We start from the raw sequence: 21,822 nt of genomic DNA on the forward strand, positions 1-21,822 counted from the left end.
CCCATTCCCACTGGCATTTCTCTTGCTCTCTTGCAAGCCTTTCTAGAATGCTTAGGTACTTGACTTGAAAACTATTGTTCTTTCCCAGACAAGTAGCAGTCAAAATTTCTCCATGGGTGACATTTTAGTCATTCTGAAGGACATTTGGCCAATTACAGGTCATTTAGGTGACTAGTCCTAAATTAAAAGCATTTTTAGAAATATTTAATTGCTCTCCACTTCCCTCTAAATCACCTAGGGATTTGCTACTGAGATGGAGTCCTAGACCAGAAACATCAGCAAACATTGGGAGCTTGGTAAAAATGAAGAATCTCAGGCCCCACAGTAGACTTACCAAATTTGAATCTACAGTTTCACAAGAGCCCTAGGAGATTTGTGTGCACACTAAATTTTAAGAAGCATTGCTAGGTTTCTCTATACTAAGATCAGAACATGATGTTTCTATCACAGAACTTCATGAAATCTAAAGCACAACACTTTATGTCTTCATCCTCCAAAACTTGTTGAGGCCTCAGAAGACATGAAGATAGGAGCCTCAAATGCTGATGTCTTCATAGCAGTATATGAGAAAGATCCTTGGGCATAGAACTAGAAATTCTGGGCTGGAAACCCAGATCTGCTATTTACTAACTTAGCATAAATAAATAAATTTCAAACCTACATTTGTTAATCCTTAATAATGTGTACTTTACAAGGTTTTGAAATATCAAATATAAAATTCATATAAGTACAGAAAACATAATATTCTTTTTTTTTTTCAACGTTTATTTATTTTTGGGACAGAGAGAGACAGAGCATGAACGGGGGAGGGGCAGAGAGAGAGGGAGACACAGAATCGGAAACAGGCTCCAGGCTCTGAGCCATCAGCCCAGAGTCTGATGCGGGGCTCGAACTCACGGACCGCGAGATCGTGACCTGGCTGAAGTCGGATGCTTAACCGACTGCGCCACCCAGGCGCCCCAGAAAACATAATATTCTAAATAAATATGAGTTGCAGAGCATAACTGCAGGTGTGACTTGGTCAGGATCTGGACAGAAGGTGAGTAGAACATGCTGATGTCAGAACACAACCAAAGGAAAACATCACCTGCCTACCTACCCAAATCCTTCCCTGGCTATTGGCTGTGTGAAATATAAATGTATAGCCAAAAGGATCATTTGGTCTGTGGTCAATTGGATAATGCATCTCTCACCAAGGCATTCAGATTAAATTAAATTAATTAATTTCATTTAATTAAAATAAAATAGAAAAGACTATTTGAAACAGGCTACCAAGTTTAGGTGTTTGGTGTAAAACAGTTTGCTGCATCTGTAAAGTTTTTTTACACATGGACGTAAACCAAAGGTTCTCAAAATTTAATGTGTATAAGATCCAACTGAGGAGCTTGATAAAAATAGAGATTTCTTTCCACTCTGAATTGCCAGAGAATCTTATATGTTAGGTCTAAGATATGGTGGGAATATGAATTTTTAAGAAGCTTCACAGTTAATTTTGGTGCTGACGATCCTGCAAACTATTCTTTGTGAAAAGTTGTCTTAAATCAATAAAATGCAGTCGAAGGAGAATTCCCAAGTTTATCAATATCAAACACAGTAATAATAACTGAAATATTTGTAGCTCTATTCTGTCTTTACAAGACCTCTCTGTGACAGGTAATATGAGTATCAGTATTTTACCAATAAACAGGCTAAAAGTTTAGTTATTGCATTTGTTCCTCCAGGTAGAAAATGGCAAAATCAGAATTTGGATACAGATCTGTGTGATTCTAGAGCACAGGCTGTAAATCACCATTTTCAGAGACACAGAATTCCCACAATCCCTCTAGGTAACAAGAAATGTTCAATAAGACCTGGTCCCCTTTGTAAGATGGGTTTGGATACATGAAATGAACTGAACTTCTCAGACATTTCCTCCTCATTATGGAGCTTCATCTAGGGATGGGGTTTGGGGGATAGAAGATAAGTAAGGCATAGAGGAAAGGACAGCTTACATGAGTATATAATTCCAGATAACAGCCATATAATATTTTCTGGAGTTCCATGTGCCAATTTAGCATGGTCTGCTCAGTAATTCTACCTGGAAGCCCATGCGAAACTGTCATGTACCAGTCTGTCCTAAACCCATGACATCCTGCTTCTCCTCACCAGGCCTGTTTTATTTCAGTGGTTTCCCATCTTAGTTAACTGCACCTCTGTCCACCTCGATATCTAATTCAGAAAGCCGGAGTCATTTTAATTACTTGTTGCATCTCCGCATGCATAGTAATCAGATACTTTAACCAATTGATTCCCTTTCCAGGTACTTTTCCGATCTACCTGCTCTCTCCAACCGTTACACCACTGTTAAGTTCTTGCGTTACAACTTAGTTGGACTATTCTCTTCTCAAGTGTCTGCAATCACTCTCATACCACCTGTCTAGACCAGCAGGATGGCAGTCAAATTGTCCTTTTAAAATGAACATATCTATCTCATCTATGGGAAATTCCTTATCGTCTCTAGAAAAAAAAAATTACTTAGCTCAGGTGAAAATATTTTGCTTGTATATGCACAAAATATCTCTGGAAGGAGCTAACATTGGTTGCCTAGAAGGAGAACTGTGTAGTTAGTGCATAGGACCAGGAGGGAAACTTTCCACTACCTTAAATCATTTTCGTAATTGTTAAAATTTGAACCATGTAAACATGTCAAAAATTTTAAAAGGAAATAAAAATTCCTTAGCTGGGTGAAATAGCATGATATCAGAGATCCGCAAAAGTAATAAAAATACAAGCAGTAAAAAAACAAAAAAAAAGGAAGAAAAAAAGGAAAGAAAAGAAAGGTTGGATAAGTAAGAATAGAAAATGTTGATAAATGTATCTGCAGGCTGAGTATATTGCAGATTTATTTTACTATTCAATGCTTTATAATAAAAATTTAAAGATAAATATAAATCCCAAGCTTAGCCTACAAGGCACTTCATGATCTGTCCTTTGCATGCCTTTCATCTGTCCAGACCCTCTTCATACTGCCTTCTTTCTCTCTGAGATGAAGTACTTAGGCGTATCTCAACAAAACCTCTTTCTTTCTCCTCTCCATGTTTTTGCATATGCCAATTCTTTTGTTGGTAATGTTCTTGCCTTCCTTGTGTATTCTTCCATATTCTTGGAATTTAAGCTCTACAGCCACTTCTGCAGAGAAGACTTTCCTGGAATTCTACTCACCTCTTCCAAGCAGAGCTATGCCCTACCTTCTTTAAGCTTCCACAGTACTCAGCACTGGTTTCTATTTTGGTTCTTATCTTATGGTGTAATCACCACAACTCTTAGAACCCAGCAACCAAGGTGCCTCCAGTAGGTTCTGTGCCTTACACGGTTCTATGTGCCCTCCTCTGGCTACATCCTGCCCTAGGTCTAAGGGTCTGTGGGGATGACAGGGTGTGGCCACCTGAAATTTTTTCCTCTCTTACACTTCAGGTCCTAGAACTCTGACCTTTTTTTCTGCCAGAAAGTTCTTTCTCTGGGGATGCTGAATTCATGGGGTGAGCAAAGTTGACAGGTAGCTGCTGGACAGATGGGTGTGGAACTTGGGTAAGCAGTCTGTGTCCACACACACACACACACACACACACAAGGTCCTTTTCAGTGTTTGACAGAGCTAGGAGTGGAAGGGGTGCTATGATGGTCTGAAGGAGACCTCCATCTGTACCCTTGCAAAAAAGTAGTGGTGCACTTGGCTTTAATTCTTTGTGTTTTATATCTGGCTTCTCTTTAATTACTTTTAATTTTACACCTGTAAACTGAGTCTTGGTAGGACAGGAACTATTTTCTATTAATCTTTGAATCTCCAGTACTTTGGGCAATACCTGGTGTGATCCTATGGTTGGAATTTAATAAATGATAGTTGAATTAATAAATGAAGACAAATGATTTTGAAAACTTGATTATGATGACACTTGCCTCCCCTAATTTTGCCAATCCCCAAACACCATATTTTGAAGAACTAATTAATAGCAGTAGTATTAGTCATTAATTTTATAAAGTGCTTATAAACTGGCACACACACATACACACCATTGTATCCTCACACTAATTCTATGAGCTCAGTACTATTTTCAACTCATCTCATGGGTGATAAAACTCATGAAGAGTGAGTTTAAGTAAACGAAAATGTACAAAACTAGTAAGAGGTGAACCTCAGATTTAAACCCAGAAACTCTGTCCTAGAGTCATAAAGACACTAAATTGGTCAAATTGTGGTAAAACTGCATGAGTTGCATGACATATCCTTGACTATTTGTCTCTGTACTTTCTAGCTTGATTTCCAGAGCATGAAGCTGGTCATTCTTCTGGAAGCTGATGATCACCAGTATAAAATCTTAAGAGGAAAAATTTTGGTTTTCCAAAAGACAGCAAGTTGTAATTTCAGGGAAAAGGAACTGTAGCTTAGATGTACCAACACTATTTAAGAAAATATGGATTTTTTGTTTCTGCTGTTACTATTGTTTTTTGTTTCTCTGCATTCTACTTTATCTATAATAGAGGAGAGCTTTGGAAACATAAAATACTTGCCTTCAGGGGTAGGTGATGCCGGAGTGGGTCTGGAAGCTCCTTCTGTTGGTAATGGAGGTGGTACGGCTGGGCTTTGTCCTGTGCACACAATGCAGGAGTAGGTATTGAAAAAAAAGTATTAACAAATTTAATATCCTCAACTAAAATAGCTAGATCCTTCCCCAACATGCATAATTCATAATCTGAAGTATAAATTCATATTATTATGCAATAAGAAAATTGTTATTAGGTGAGATCTTTAAGTGGATACATACACAGGTTCCGTTATCTTCAGAGCTATTTCTGAATATATTACTTTTCATAGATGTATATACAATGTTAAATATATCTACTGGACTTCATTAATGGAAAATCTACATGCAATCAAATAAAGCAATTTATTTTCAATATGCACTTTAAATTATGGAAACTAAAATCACAGAAGCTGAGAGGAGTCCTAATATAGAGAAAAATCACCATTTTTTTCATTTAACTTAAAATTCTCAAATGATATAATAGGGCAATAAAAGAAGGTTAAAATTCATGGGCCTTTTGATATTGAACAGGTACATTTTCTCCTGCTGAAGTAAATGACCTGCAGTTAAGTAAATAATGGGCCAAAGGGAAAATATATTCAGTTTTATAGAGCCTTGAAAGGCTCCCTCAAGTCTCTGGGCTTATTATGAACTGTATAAAAACCCACAATCGTTTCTGAGTGCTTCCTTATCCCAAGTGATTTCTTTAATTAACCAAAACCATCCAGGCCATGAACTGTAAACATTAACTAACATATGATCCCGTATGAAATGCCTGCAAAATGTTTTATCATTAATTTTCATTCCACAAATTTCTGCTGTGTGTTTCTTTTAAATCCAGGAATTGGTGTGGGCATAGGCACCTTCTGAAATCTCACTGACAACTAGATATTATCAAATGTCAGCAGACCTGCCTGCTTACTGGAAGTTTTCCTTTTTTTTTAGAATTTGTCAAAATTAGTTTGGTCTGGTGAATTGTGGATTAGCAAGCAGAGCAACTGGAGAGGCACACACACCACCTTCTGTGGTGGTGAAAAGGGAGGAATCCTGGACCCTCTTGCCAAATAGCGGTTAGTCTCCATTCATTATAGGATTCTCTTATAGTGGTTAGACCATCTAGGTTGATTCTTGAGCATTTTCAAGCATGCATAAAAGCACATTGTTTCATGACATGCCAGTCATATACCTAGAAAAGTATCGATCCATATTATTATTAATTTTTTTTCCTAATAAGAGCAAAGATCTGATAGAAACAGATGGCAACATGAAAGTTCCTCTTTCAGTGTACAAAGAGAAGATGAAGCTGGGCACTCTAAAAAAAGTTTGATCTCCATTATTTTTCCCTACCTAACATTTACATACTGCTTACTCTATGCCTAGAACAATCCCAATCAGTTTTGATACATTAAGTCATTTAATTTTCACAAGATCCTTAGGAGTAGGTGTATTCTCACTTTATGGTTTGAAAACTAAAGTGAACAGGTTTTCAGGCCATTCAGCTCCTGAGAAGTGAGCTGAATTTCCATGTAGGCTCCAGATTTGAGGTGCTCAAAGCCCCTTTTCCACTGCCTAAGGTCAGAAAAGGGTCGTCTTCTATAAGGGAGTCCATGACTGCAGGTGGGAGACTCAGTCTCTACTTACTTCATAAGTCAAAAGGATGTATACTTGTAAATATCCATTCTCAAATCTTTCTAGAGAGCTGTTCTTGAAGAAAATATTTCTAAAGTAGGCTGATATTTTGTAGCTTTTAAATCTAGGAAGAATCTAGATTTAGGAAGGAGTCAATTAAATGATTAAAACTTAAAGTACAAGTGGCCATGAATATAAATCAATTGTTTCTAAATACTAAGGCTTTCAGAAATATCTTCATAGAATGGTGCCTATTCAATCTAAGTCACTTCTTTCCAGGTCATACTTTCATGAACAGTGGTGATGTAAAATCTCAATCCTTTATAGTCTTGATAAGCTTTTTAGAAATTTATTTCAAAAATATATGAAATTCTTTCCAAAGGAATTATTCATAATTTATACTCTAAAATCTTTTTAGATTTTCCTGGAAGAACTATAAAGTCATTATTTTATTTTAAAAACATTTTAGTGAGCACTTATTATGCATCAATAATACCAAAAACATTAGGGGCGCCTGGGTGACTCAGATGGTTAGGCATCCAACTTTGGCTCCTGTCATGGTCTCATGGCTTGTGAGTTTGAGCCCCATGTCAGGCTCTGGGCTGACAACTCAGAGTCTGGAGCCTGCTTCAGATTTTGTGTTTCACCCTCTCTCTCTGCCCCTCCTCTGCTTGTGCTCTCTCTCTCTCTCTCTCTCTCTCAAAAATAAACATTAAAAAATAATAATAGTAATACCAAAAACATTAAACCCCAGCCCTGCCTTAAAGAAGTTCCCAATATACTGACTAAAACAGACTTAGATCACTATAATAGATTACTATAATACAGTGTGATGATGGTAAATAATATATATAGAGGGGGTGTTGTAGAAAGATCCCTGGAGTAGATTAACTGTAAACTGCATTGAAAGACCTAAAATTAGTTTGCCAGGTAAAGAAATTAAGAGAAGAGATTCTACACAGAGAGAATCTGGTGAAAAAACAGTTACTGGATGCCAACATATGTAGGACTCCTAAAACAAACAAACTGATGCCTTCTGCAGCAGAAAGTGCAATACCCAGTTTATGTCAGAAATTCTCTACAACTGTAATCAACTATATCATGCTCCCTAAAATGTCTAACTGCTACATTGTGAGGCAGTGGACACAGTGGGGAAGTAGGACCACACAAACAACAACAACAACAACAACAAAACAAAAACCAAAACAAAACAACAACAACAACAAAAAAAAAACAGAGAAAGAAAAAGCCAGATGTCTTCCTACCTTCAGAGTGACAGTTATAAATCACCCTGGCAGGGGAATTATCAGCTCAGAACAAGTTTTTGTTGTGCTAGGGAGCACTAAAACAAATCAGATACGTCATAGTAGAGCATGACGCATGACTTTAGTACTGACATAAAGAAAAGTCTTCTTTCGTGTTCAAATAATGTCAGAGAATACTGTTGAAATCTGAGACCATTTTATTTTATTAGTTTTTTTTAATGTTTATTTATTTTGAGAGAGAGAAAGTGAGAGTGTGTGTGTCAGGGTCGGGGGGGGGCAGGAGAAAGGGTGGAGGAGGACCAGAGAGAAAGGAAATGGAGACTCCCAAGCAGGATCCAGCTTATCAGTGGAGCCCGACTGGGTGGGGGGGCCTCCATCTCACCAGCCATGAGATCATGACCTGAGCCAAAGTGAAGAGTCAGATGCTTAACTGACTGAGCCACCCAAGAGCCCCCAAATTTTAAATATGAACAAATACAGGAGTGCCTGAGTGGCTCACTCAGTTAAGCTATCTACTCTTGATTTCAGCTCAGGTCATGATCTCACAGCTGGTGAGATGGTTCCCTGCATTGGACTCTGTGCTGACAGTGTGAAGCCTGCTTGAGATTCTCTCAGTCTCTCTCTCTCTCTTCCCTCCCCTCCCCCACTCCTGCTCCCTCTCTCAAAATAAATACATAAACTTTACAAAATATGAATAAATTTAATATCATATAATAAATGCTGCTAATAGAATGTCAAATTAATAGAATTTTATAGTAAAAACAGTGTTGCTTAGTGTAAAGACTATATGCTTAGAGGCAAATGGCGAGCATTTATATATGTGAGAGTTTCAGCTTCATCATTTACAAACTGGGTAAACTTGAAAATCTCATGAAGTATCCAAGCCTCAGTTTAGGGCCTTTATAAAATGAGGCTAGTTTTTAGGAATGTTATGAGGATTAAGTGTTAAAGCATCTAACACATAGTAAATACTCAAAATACCAATTTTTCAATAATGAATTTACAATTTATGTCCCATCTAATTACACAAGAGAACTTGAAACAGACTTGGAAATAAGTACACAGAGACATAACAACAGATAAAATTAAACATGACATAAATAACAGAACTCATTTACAAGAAAGAAGTTTTTACAATTTCATTAGGAATATATTCCTTCAGAATTCCAGAGGATTGTTACTCTCTGCAGGAACAATTTAGGTTGTTGAAATTTATGTTGGAACTCGAAAGGTGCCCTTCATTTTGCAAGCTATTACCTGAAAATCCCTTTGACATTCAAACATAGTGAATTGGCTTTATTTTTGTTCCTTGAGTGATTTGGGCTGGCTTATTTCCATAATACCTGAATGGCATGTTTGTAAGCTGCCAATATTTTATTGTTCTGAGTTTTTTCTCTCACAAGTCAATTTGATTGTTTCTGGTTTAGTCAAAATCCACTGGGGATAGTAGACAGTGTGTACTCCTTCTAATGATCTAAGTTACCAATGTTTTCTTTACACTGCTAGGAATGATGAATGGAATTACTCAGAATCTCAAGTCAAGTAGGAGGCTATGAGCTGAATTCAGATCACTTGAAGTAAAAAACAGTTCACTATACTAACATTTAATTTGTCTGGTTTCTTTATCAAAGGAGATTCCCTATTTCTACAACATTTCTATACAACTAAAGGCTATCCCCTAAATCTTGAAACAAATGTTGAGGAGATGTTTTCCTCTAATGCCTGACAGATAGTTAATTCTCCAGGCCTCTACTGCATTCTCCTGAAGGTACTAAGTGCATCCAGAAGATCTTTGAAAGGCCTCTGTACTGCCAACAGCAAATGGTAATAGATTCTGGGATGGAGAAGGTGTCATTCCAGTAAATGACCGTTGAGTTCAAGTTCATTTACATTTAAAAAATACAATATATAAAATAATTACAAATTCCTATCCCAATTTGTTCTTTCAATTTCATAAAAATCACTTGTGAATCTATGACTAATGGTGAAGTGGGGAGATCTGAATTTAGTAAGAAAATGGTGGTCAAGTTTGTGAAAGCGATAACATTAATTGTGTATGCTGCACTATTTTTATATGTGCAGAATAACATTTTTAAAATTTGGAATTGAACAAATAGTAACATTAAACAAAAATATGGTTTTATATTTTAGGCTGAGACGTGATTTTGCTAGTGTCTTTTATTTTAAAATGGGGACATCTTGGTCTTCAAGTTTCCTTACTGAGTGTCTTTCTCTTGCCATGTAGTTTGGACAGGGGACCAGAAGGATTTGGGGTGTCAACCATCCCTCCCTTTCCCACCCCATCTGTTAAAATAAAGATCAAAAATTTTAGACCACTCATATAATAATCCCAGATTTGTGAATTTGCCCAAGAAATGAGGACCTCACCAATAAAAGAACTACTTGAAGAAGTTCTGGAGTTCATATGAAATGGGTGAATCAAGGAGGTGTTTACTCCAATACAGGCATCTTTATACCTCCCACTCATGAATTGCTAAATTCTACACAGCTACTTTGCATCCCTTGTACTCAGTCGAGTGGGTGGGGCACTCAGTAAACAGACAATTATCACTTAACTTAGGTCTCAGTGGTTTCAAGATAAAATGGAAACCATAATCTCTGCTCCAGCTGGTTGTTGTGAGTGTTCATGGGCAAATGAAATCACTGAGGGACCACAGTGAAGATAGAGAAATACGCTATTGTTACGGAGTTTATGTTAGAGATGGAGGGAGACAGGCAATAATTTAATAATTTAAGACAGGCAAGACATATAATTTCAGATCTCAGAAATGTAGGGACATTCAAATAGAGTGATGAGGCAGATAACATTTAGAGGGAAGAGACTATGCTAAACTGGACAGAAAGGGAAGAGGAGGGCCACCATTAAGCACGATTCCACTAGCCTATGAAGCTTTGTGCAAATTCGAAAAATGTGTCTTCTGAGTATATGCAGGCCACGGTGGTAAGTTTTGGTCAGCAAAATTAAGAGGCAGCTCTCTCCTGGCCAGTTGCAGCTCCAGTCCAGGGCATGCTGTCTTGGGGTGGGGGAATCAGAGTTGGAGGCCTTTGTTACACAACTGCACGAATGCATAGCATAGGAAGTGGCCCTTTCTCCAAGGAGAACACATCTGAGCTCTGACTTGAATACAAAGGAGCAAACCTTAGGAAGATGTCTGATAAAAGGATTCTTGACAGAGAATAGCAGTACAAAAAGCCTAAGCTAGTGACCAGCCTGGCTTGTTTAACGGTCATCGGTGATGGAAAACAGAGACAAGCTCATAGCAGACCATTCTAGCCTATTCCGGTGAGTATGGATTTGTCCTAAGGACAATGGTAAGATTTTGTAGGGTTTTAGTACAGCATGTAGGTTTTTTAAAGATCACTGGCTGGTGTGTGAACCAAAACAATGTTTGTAGAGAAAAGGATAATGAGGGACAGCAAGAGATCAGGTGGAGACTATTGAAATGATAGAAAGTAAGAAAGTGACATGGCTTGGACTAGGTGGTTTGAGGTAGAGATTCAATCATTCATGCAACAAGTATTTATTGAATGCCTACTGAGTACCAGGCACTTCCGTAGGATATGGAGTTATAGCAGTGAACAATACAGACAAAATCACCTATTTCATGGAGCTGAGATTCCAGTGGGCAGAGACAAAAAACAGTCACTAAACAAATAAAATGGAAATAAGTATCTTATTAAAAATGTATCAAGAAAAAGTAATAAGAAATGCTATTCAGAATAATGGGTGGCATTTTTAAATATATGATAAATGAAAAACATAGGAATTGGAGGTAAGTGGATGGATTCAGAGTACATTTTGACATAAACCCAATAGGACTATTAAATGAATTTAATGTAAGAAGTGAGGGAAAGAAATCATTTGACTTGAGCTTCTGGGAACAACTGAGAACACTCAGATAAGGGCAAGGAATTTTCCATTTACCCAGCCAGGTGCTGTTTATGAACTAACTGCTTAGTCATTGTCACTTGGATTATGTAGTTTTTAATTTGCCAGAGGTCTTATATAGAGGACACTGAAGTAGAAGCCATAGTTACTTTATATTAGATTATTCCAATAATATATTGGTAATTAATTTACAAGTTTTTTGCTATGATTTTAGAAAAGTTTTAAGCAAATGGATTATTTAGTATAAATTGGTTACACAACCCTATTATAAGTGTTTTAAAACACCAAATTCTTTAACTTCTTAGATCAAAGAAACTCCTCCAGGCCAAAATGTTTCTACTGGAAAGGTTTCTTTGCATCCTGATAAAAAGCTTCCCTAATATTTCCATGTGTTATATATTTGCATATTCACTTTGATGGAAAGCATGGAATAGCAGCCAAATGCATATTTCATACATTCTTTTGATTAAAAATGATAAAGGTAATATTAGTGTTTTTTCCTCTTCATCTCCAATTTATGAAGTAGAAATAATTTTCCATGGAACAGTCAACGAAAAGAAAGGAAACAAGATTGATTTGAGATTATATCATTGTTCTATTTATCCTTATACCTCAATTATGACAAAATACCTGGTGTTTGGGACCTAATGAAAATAGAGGCACAGAATCATGATCCTAGAGTTTTGGGGTATAGGAGAGACCTTTGAAATCAGCTATTCCAACACCCTGAGTTTTCAAATGGAAAAAAAATTCCCTGGAAGGATAAATGGCCTAACAAAATCATACACTGAGAGCAAGTCCAATGTAAGATTAAGACCTTTTCCACTCTATTTTATTTTTCTATTTATTTAACGTCTATTTGGAAGATCGAGATAAATGCCAGTTATCTATTATTATCAATGATTTCTAACCCTTGAAAGATCTGTAAGTATTTAGTTCATTCTATGAAGAGTTTTACAGTTTTCTTTGGTGTTCATGTTTTGTTTCACCTTAATTAGATGCTGAATTGACCCCAAGTGGCCCATCAAAAAGACTCCCTACTTAAAGATCAATCTTTTTGTTACCTGACCTCATTTCCACAATTCTAGATAGACTTTCACTGGGAGACTTTTAAGTTTTTCACAATTCCTGTTTCTTTACTTTTCTTAGTTTCTTCTAGCTCTCTGAACCATATGTCTTTCAAACCCACAGCAAATCATATTTGCACACAAGGTAAACCAAGGGACAGACAGTAAAGATGGAAGAAAGAGACAGATAGGTAAAATGAATCATATGTTTTTCTTTTAATGCAAAAGCCAAAGCCAGGAGGAAAAGAGATAAAGGAGGCAAATTAGATGAACTGCAGTCACAATTAAAAGAAATAAAAATAAAAACTTAGAATGCACTCATGCACATACAATACAAATCTCCCACTTGGTATCTAATCAAATATTTTTTTTAATTTTTTAATGTTTATTTATTTTTTTGAGAGAGAGAGACAGAGACAGAGGACAAGTAGGGAAGGGCAGAGAGAGAGAGAGGGAGACACAGAATCTGAAGCAGGCTCCAGGCTCTGAGCTGTCAGCACAGAGCCTGATGCGGGGCTCAAACTCATAAGCCGTGAGATCATGACCTGAGCCCAAGTCAGACACTCAACCAACTGAGCCACCACATGCCCCTAATCAAATTTTTCTGGGATTGCAAATTCTCAGTGATGACATGGCCTAGAACATGGCTTATTCCAGTTATTCCTCAAAATGTGGCCATTTTATCTCCTCCCTTGATTCTCTTCCACACACTCTCCTCACATGCTCCCAGAGCACCCAGGATGCACTTTATCTTCTGAGCATCAATGCACTGATGTTTATATACAAGTTTGGACTTTACACCCCCCCACCTTTTTAAATCTTCAGTAGACTATGAGCAACTTGAGGACAGAATCTGCAACAGCACTATATACTTGTGAAAGGAAATGAATCATTAAAGGAGAAAATGAATGACTAACTGAATGAGTGAATCAGTGAATGCTAGATGCTACTCTGTCACAGTTTCTAGAACAGACCAACTTATAGGTATTTTTTAAGTTCTTTATAGAGTATAAAATACTTCCAACAAAAAAGTGAAATTTTATTTACTTGTTTATTCATTCACTCATTCATTCATTCATTTATTCATTTTTAATCATTAACGGTTCCAGACCAAAGCATTCACTTTCTTTCTTTGAGTATCTTTACCTATTTATGAATGGAACAACAATCTTGCTATGAAAGTGAAAAACTAATGTGTTTACCCATGGCTAGTGGGAAAAAGTGAGCTAAAGTCCAAAATGAAGAAAGGTAGCATCATTAAATATTCAATCAAGATGTAACACTTGTAATATATTCTGAATATCTATAGGTCCCCTCAAGTGGAAAGAAGACTATGTAAATTATCCACTCGGGTATTTTTCAGCCTAAATAATTCTGCAACTAAATGTAACTTGAATAGTGTTTTAGTGCCAAACATTGAAACCCAAAGAAATTAAACAACTTGCTAAATTCACCTAAGTGCTTATAAGCAGGACCTGTGTATAAAGATGGCAGGTGCTGTTTTCTTTGCACAGTAGCATGTTGTCTTTGTATTTTGCATTTATTTTATAAATAGCATAAAGAGAAAAGGAATGAACAAAATATATAACAACATTTGGAATAGTGCTGAACAATTTTAATTAATTGCAATTATTACGTTGTTATATTGTGTTTTAGAATTCTATACTCAATGATATAATCTTATAATAATTAAAAAGCAGATCTTAAATGAAGTTCTCTGTATTATAATAAAGTGATGTTATTAATGGACATTTTACCTCTTGTTCCACTTGAAGACAATTTAAAATACAAATAATGCATGTTTTTGACCATCGGTTGTTAGTATTCAAAGTTATAATGAATTAAAATTAGGTCTCTTAGATGCCATTTTCCAATGTCAAAAATATCTGACATTCTTTACCAAATGGGGATGACTACTTCCTAAGGTGTTGAGTGGTTGGAGAAGCTATAGGATAAAAATAGCTCATCTTACTAGGAATCAACTTTCTGCAGCATTATTTATAATGGCCTACTTATGAAAACAACCCAGCTGTCCATCAGCAGATGAATGGATTTTAAAAAATGTGATATATGTATATGCTGGAATTGGAGTCTATCTAACTGTATCTATTTATCAAGAGAAAATGGAATATTATTCAGCCATAAAAAGAAGGAAATTCTGCCATTTGTGGCAATATGAATCAATCTTGAAGATACTATGCTAAGTGCAAGAAGCCAGACAGAGAAAGGTGAATACCATAAGATCTCACATGTGGAATCTAAAATAATAGAACTCATATTCCCACAGAGCACAAATTGGTGGTTGCCAGAGGTGGAGTGGGATGAAGGGTGGGTGAAATGAGTGAAGATAGCCTAAAGGTACAAACTTCCAATTAACTATAAGATAAATAAATCCTGGGGCTATAATGTACAGCATGGTGACTATAGTATTGTTTATAAATTGATGAGAGATGAGATATTAAATGTTTTCATCATTAAAATTATAACTATGTGCATTATAAAAATTATAACTTACTATGGTGACCATTTCACAATATACACACATAGAAAATCATCATGTTGTACACCTAAAACTAATATAATATTGTGTCAATTATCTCAATAAAACTGAAAAAAAAATAAAGAGATCTAACTTTAGTCAATTTATAAAAAGAAATCAGCTTTTTCTGCATGGCAAATATTTAAAATATTATACTTATTTGTAAATTTTAAACACATAATTGAGTAGAATTAAAAATGCATAGTTTTGGGGGTACCTAGGTGGCTCAGTCAGTTAAGCATCTGAGTCTTGATATTGCTTAGGTCATGATCTCAGGGTCCTGAGATCAAACCCTGTATTGGGCTCCATTCTGGGCCATGAAGCCTGCTTGTGATTCTCTCTGTCTCTCCCTCTTTTCCCCCTACCCCTCCTCTTTCTCTCTCTCTGTCTTTCTATCTCAAAAAAAAGAAAAACAAACAAACAAACAAACAAAAAACAAATAAAATAAAAATAAATGTATAGTTTTTGAGGAAAATCACTAAACCTCAATAAAATTTGAGTTAAAATCTCAGGTTTCTTTTATATCCCTAGGCAAGCCCTTCCTCCCTCACACATTAACATACTGACTAATAGTCTATAATTCACTTCATTTAATTGATCATTGCTGTTAATACAAAAGAACCAGTCCTGATAAGGTTGTTGTTTATCAACCAGGTAATTATAACATGGCATACACCTAAATATGAGTACATTTAATGTGTCATAACTCTCAAGTCAAAATGTAATAATTCAGGCTTTATATTCAGTATTACTTTTCAGAGACACTTTAAAGACTTCCTCAAAGATGGAAAATCAAGTCACACCAAATTGTTGATCATTGGAAAAGTATGTAATCAGAAAGATGAGGAAATAAGAGAAAATATGGCCCCCAAGACAAAATCATTACATTTACAGAACATATTAAAATAACTTACAAGTAGCATAACAAATTCACTTCTTAAGAGCTAGGAAGCTTGACATTTTTGTAAACTATCTAAACATGACGAATAAATAATGTCTCCTTCTGTCTCATGTCTTTTCTAGCTGTTTGACTTTAGGATTCTACCAAAGAGGTTATTGACAGAGAGCAGCTGGCAGAGTTGATTGCTAAATCAATTCCTAAACTGCTAGAATCTGTTGTTTTCATTCTCAGTAACTTCAGGACCCACCAACAACCTTCGAGATAAATTTACCCTAGGTTCTCTTCTATCTCAATTTGCTGTCACTTTAACCATTAAAAATAAAATACACTTAAAAATCTAATCATGGAACTGTGTGATATTTTATCAGGCTTTTGGCCAACTTAATAGAATCCCAGGAAATTCAAAAGCAAACCATATCCAAGACTCCTTCAGTAATTTCAGTGAAAAACATTTGTGCTCTTGAGTATGAAGTCACAGTCCCCTTTGCCTGGGGTTTCTATACCAGATTACTTTCACTGACCAACCAACAAACACAACTGAAAGTTACCAACAGACTGCCTTCTTTCTTCGCCAGTTGTAATGACAAGATTTAGGAGTGCGTGTCAAATTTGCATTATATACAGGGATGGTGAGTTTTTCTTAAATTATACCACTTAGAAAATAAAGCGAAGGAAAAAAGAAAAGAAAACCTAGGAGGCAGTGACCCCCTTTTTAAAATATATTTATAATTCTCCCTACAATGCTGGAGATAATATCCAGCCATCTGAGCAAATTCCGAAACTTCCTCTTCGTTCAATTCCCTAAGCTATGAGGTGGGAAAATTATAACCCAGCTCCTAGGTTTTGGTAAGAACTCAGTGAGATGATCCACGTCCAGAGTTTAGCATAGCACCTGGCCTGGCATACCATTAGGATTTAGTAAGTGGTATATCTTTCCATTGTCTTCATCAAAGCCATCATGATCATCATCTCTGATCGCCCTCAAACATCTTTAAAAGGGAGGTAGCTGCTGAATAATGTGTGTATGACTGAGTTTCACCCTAGGTAAGCCATATAAACCAAGGTGCTTTGGGACTTTTTCCCCTTATCCTCAAAAGCAGAGACAGACTTTTTTAAGCTATTGCATGGGATTTGAAAAAATGGTGTTGCTTCTCTTTTATACAGGGATCTCATTCATATAAAATAAAATCAATTTGGCACTTTTCAACCACCCTATTTAGCGATTTCCACACCACACAGTACTTGGCAAAGGGATGTTGCAACTATCCTATCCTTTGTCTCCACCTGTGGGAAAATTTCTTTCCTTTTTTTTTTTTTTTTGGTTTGTTAATTGTCTCTGACACATGCATATATCCCATGTTCACAAGCAATTCAAAGAGATATGGAAAGCTGAAGGAAGAATCATAGAGCCAATGAAAAAGGGAACTTCAGGTTTTAGGATTTATCTCAGGAGGAGACAAAGGATTTGATGTTTTGTTTTAGCTGAGAATTCTCTACTGGGTGCTTTAATAAAGGTGATAAAACTCCACACCTTTTCAACTACAGGCATATAACATAAACTTAAATATTTTAATACTTGCACTTGATAGATAAAGGATAAATGGTAACATGTTAATAATTACTGTTTAATAGGCTTACCAACACAATTAAATTCACAAATACATTCTCACTTGAATGACACATTTGGAAATCATCCAACTTCTCTTCCTGTTTTAAATTGTGTATAATTGATACCATTTTGTCATTTGAAACAATACTCACTGCTTATCCAGTGTCTGCCAGGAGGCTACTTATAATTATACAAAAAAATAGTATTCCTCTGGGAGAAAAATCATCATTAATATAATCCCATCATGAATAATAGAAAGCGGAAACGGTTTACATCTTATGCAACTATTTTATAAGAGAATATTAATTCATCAGGTTGTTTTTTACAGGATGTTTCAATATGACAGTATTGGTTCTTTCTCTATATCTATTTGCCCTTTCTATAAGAGATTCTAATTATTACAAACAAGTCTTATCCACTAAACACACGCTTATTACTTAAACACTGTGGATGGATACAATAGAAAGTAATTTGTAGGTGGCAGTTTTTCTTTCAGGAAAGCTTCATGTCAACCACGAAGCAGAAATATGGAATAAAATAGAATGGTGGGGATTTAAGAGATGTAATATAAATAATTAAGTGTGAATGACAAAGGAGAGACACTAAAGTATAATGGGATGCACAGTGATGTAGATGACATCCATATGGTGAGATATTGCTTTGTTCAGTTTTTACCCTGTGTTGATTTCTCACTTGGTGTTGTTAATGAAAAGTACATATAATTATATGACTATTTTATCCCCCTTCGAGTGAAAAACTTGACTACCTAAAAAAAAAAATAAGTAACAAGTTCATTGTAAGCAATTAATAAGAACAATCACAATAATGTTGAAGGTAAGCATTGGAAACATACTATAGCTTTATAAAGCCTATCCTAACCTCTGTGGGCCTCTCCTCTTTAGACATTAATAGTGAGTATAATCTGCAAACATGATTTAGTACTTAATTACTACCTTCTCCCATTTTTCTTCCCCAGCTGCTTTATACTGTTCATTGTTCTACTTGTAATAATCTGACTAGATTGTTTTCTCCTTCTGCTTTGAAACTTATGTTATGACCATTAGTATTCTTAACAGAGTATTTTAGAAAATATTTTTAGAAAACCAAAATATATACCAGATCAAAAAATGCTGAGCAACTATTAGACATCAAAATGTTGAATTTGGTAGCAGTAATGTTAATATTGCAAAATTCATTATTGTCTCCATCTTGCACAAACATCCTGTACAGGAAAAAAAGCTAGGGGTGAGGACTATTTGTTCATCATCTAGGTCTCTCCGAAAGCAGTTATATCAAACTGCTTAGTTCACAATTAGTTGTACCAAAATAAGTATGGGGCATATTTGTTATTCTCATATTTAAATTAAGCCTGCTTTAGAAAAGTGATAAGAACTATATATGTATTTATTTAAAAGCCACAGATTCTCCATTCTTTATCTATGGGGCCACCCAAATGAACCTTAGAGCAGGACAAGGGGAATGAATATATTCACATAATTACTAGAATGCTTTTTTAATCTGCACTCTTTCATATGAATTGACAGATAAGATTATTATAAGACATGACACATTAATAAATAACACCTAATTAGTTTGATAATTCTTTGATTAAGCCTTAATTTTCCTTGCTTTTCATGCAGCAATTCAAATTACTCTGTATTATTTGTTCCTTTTTCAGACTATTTTAGAACATGCTTTGAATAGTCTCAGTAGGTTACCTGAGGAGGAATTTATTTTTGTCTGACAGCAAGTCCATGCCATTAAGAGTGACAAGGCTAGACCAAAACGATGCTTTATTCAAAGTTCCCTCACAGCAAAGATACTCCTCTAAAATCCACCACTTCTTTCAAAAGGGTTAGGAGACAAATGTGATGAATGAGAATGTAAGGAAAATAAAACAGGCCTTCATTTTGTTTCCTTTAATTGGACACAGAGAAGTGAAGTCATACAACTTGGTATTACAAGGACAGCGGTCTTTCTATTTACTAGCCCTCTCCCAAAATCTATGGTCCCTTTACCTGCTAGAGAGAGTACAGCAGCCTTAGAGGAATCACAGCCACGCAAAGGTTCTCAGATCTATTTCTATGTACATACCAGCTATTTATAGTGACTAGAATGTTCCGTGGATTGATTGTGACAAATATGGAAATCTAATACATTTATCTTGAACAGCTTCCACGGACTTCAGATAATCAGAGGCAACTCTCACAGGGTATGCTATGTCCAGGAACCATGCATGCCTGTAATTAAGTGTAGGATTTCTCCTCTTTCTTTCTACCACTTTTTTCTGATTCTTTATGCTGCCTGCAGTTTACAGATGCATGCAGGAAACCAGTCTTTGTTAATTCTGAGCCTCTGTCTCTAGAGATACTACCAATAACTCCTTTAAGAATCTTTACATAGGGCCTATTTGCAATGCTTAGAAACCTGTCATCTTTTTAAATAACAAGATTACTTCCAGGAATGAATAAAGAGGGCTGTCCTGGGATGATCATCAATAATTTTTTTCGTTGAGAAAAATATTATGCACCATGAATTCAATTCAATAAACATATCGTGGATCTGGCAAAGTATGAGACAGTAGGGATTTAAAAGCAAATGTTTCTTAAAGGTGTATACAAGGCAGAAAAGAAAAACTTGTTAGGGAGAGAGTGCTAATGATAAACAATAATTAAATCAGAAAGGAATCAGGAGTGGTGGGTAGAAAATCACAATTTTGTTATTGGGCACAATCATCACCCCCACCAACACTATATGTGTAAATAGTGCTTCTTAAATGTTAATGGGTGTTCTTGGATTGGTCTAAATGTTAACCCTAAAAAATAATGCCTATTATTCTCCTTTATAGGAGAAATAAGCACCATGCCTATTTATTCAGTGCTGTATCTGTAGAATCTAGCATAGTTCCAAAAACTCATCTAAGATATGCTTAAACCAAACTCATTATAAGCATATAATGTAAGATTTTTCCTACAATCCCCTATATAATACTGTCAATTATGTATTATTGGCCACATTACATAGGTAGTAGATCCAAGGCTAGAAGACATCAGATGGCTACAATGGATAAAATTGGTGTTGTGTATTTGTTGATGTGGTTCTGCTTGTAACAACTCATAGATATGTGCCCAGTTACTAAAGAAAAGCTGACACTCAGAGAGCCATGGACCCTTAAGTGTGCTTTGACCATCTGCTAATGTATTCTGTGACAGTCTTATCAGCCTCATTTGACAGAGGAGGAAATGAAGGCCTAAAGAGATTGATTAATGTGACTAAGTCATATTTCAAGCATGTGGCAAGGCCTAGAATTAAAGCCATGCAGTCCAGCTCTGGAGTCTACTTGCCTACCCACCTGCTTTCACTGCCTGAAATGTCCATGCATTGGTGGCTACCTCCAAAGAATCCAAATAAAACCATGGAAAACAACAGAAAGCAGCCAAAGAAGGAAAGCAAATTATTACTCTATTTTAGGTTATGAACATGTCAGTTCTAGCACTTTTCTCACTGCACTATGTTTTTAGTAAATAGTCACATATACTCACTCTTCTTATTTACATCTAAACCTCATTTAAGTTTCCACCTCATGTGTGAACTTAAATCGTCGAAATAGTTTATAACATTTTGAGTTACAACATTAATTTCTTAAGTCACTTGTACACAGTTCCCATTACCACCTATATGAACGATGACTTAGTAAATTTGTCCTTTCTTCCTTCAAAACAATGTTTTAGATTCATCAGTTTTAGCAATATTTCATAAACTTTATCCTATTTCTAATCCCTTTAGCAGATGCTGCTTGATCACACTCTCTGTAATGCTGATTTCATGTCATTGCTCTACTTCAAATTTTTCAGACTCTCTTCCATGACAAGTTACATACAGCTTTGCTGATTGACCGAGTATAATGTCACCACAAACTTATCACTCCTTATTTCCCAATATTTTCTAATCTTAATTTATCTTTTTGTCAGTCCAATATCCTCATTGTCATACAAACACATCAATTTCACATGCTCTGCCATGTCATGTCCATGTTCATTTTCTCTTTCATCCATACACGAACCACGGCCTGTGTATTCCTTAGCACTTAGTCAAATACTCCCCATCTTTCAAATTCTAGGTGTCTTTTGTCTTCCCTGACATCAAGAATCACAGATGTCTCTCTAAAACATGTAACATGTGGTGTCAGTATTATGCAATCTCACTCCCAATTTTAACCTTTTACTATCAATTATTTGTTCCATTTTCTGTTTCAAATAATTCTACTTGTTAAAGTTAGGGATCATCTTTTAGTATTCTTATATCCCCTACTGTGTTCATTCTGAGACTACAGTGCATGC

The 21,822-nt window shown here is 35.8% G+C and overlaps 1 protein-coding gene and 1 long non-coding RNA gene across 5 annotated transcripts in view; one reads left to right on the forward strand and one right to left on the reverse strand.

Annotated features, from left to right (window-relative positions):
• The window catches only part of TRDN (triadin), a 394,176-nt gene that overhangs the window by 242,854 nt on the left and 129,500 nt on the right, over positions 1-21,822 (reverse strand). For all 3 annotated transcript variants that reach the window (XM_023254312.2, XM_045057981.1, XM_045057980.1), the window contains one exon: positions 4,549-4,626. In XM_023254312.2, coding sequence (XP_023110080.2) covers positions 4,549-4,626 — 78 coding nt within the window. The remainder of the gene's footprint in view (positions 1-4,548; positions 4,627-21,822) is intronic.
• The window catches only part of LOC109499882, a 48,554-nt gene that overhangs the window by 13,874 nt on the left and 12,858 nt on the right, over positions 1-21,822 (forward strand). The window contains exon 4 of one of the 2 annotated variants that reach the window (XR_002157435.3): positions 5,508-5,632. The exons of the other annotated variant lie outside the window; for it this stretch is intronic. This is a non-coding gene — a long non-coding RNA (uncharacterized LOC109499882). The remainder of the gene's footprint in view (positions 1-5,507; positions 5,633-21,822) is intronic. 2 annotated transcript variants of the gene reach the window in all.

Source organism: Felis catus, chromosome B2 (genome assembly GCF_018350175.1).
Source record: "Felis catus isolate Fca126 chromosome B2, F.catus_Fca126_mat1.0, whole genome shotgun sequence".
NCBI classification, from domain to species: domain Eukaryota; kingdom Metazoa; phylum Chordata; class Mammalia; order Carnivora; family Felidae; genus Felis; species Felis catus.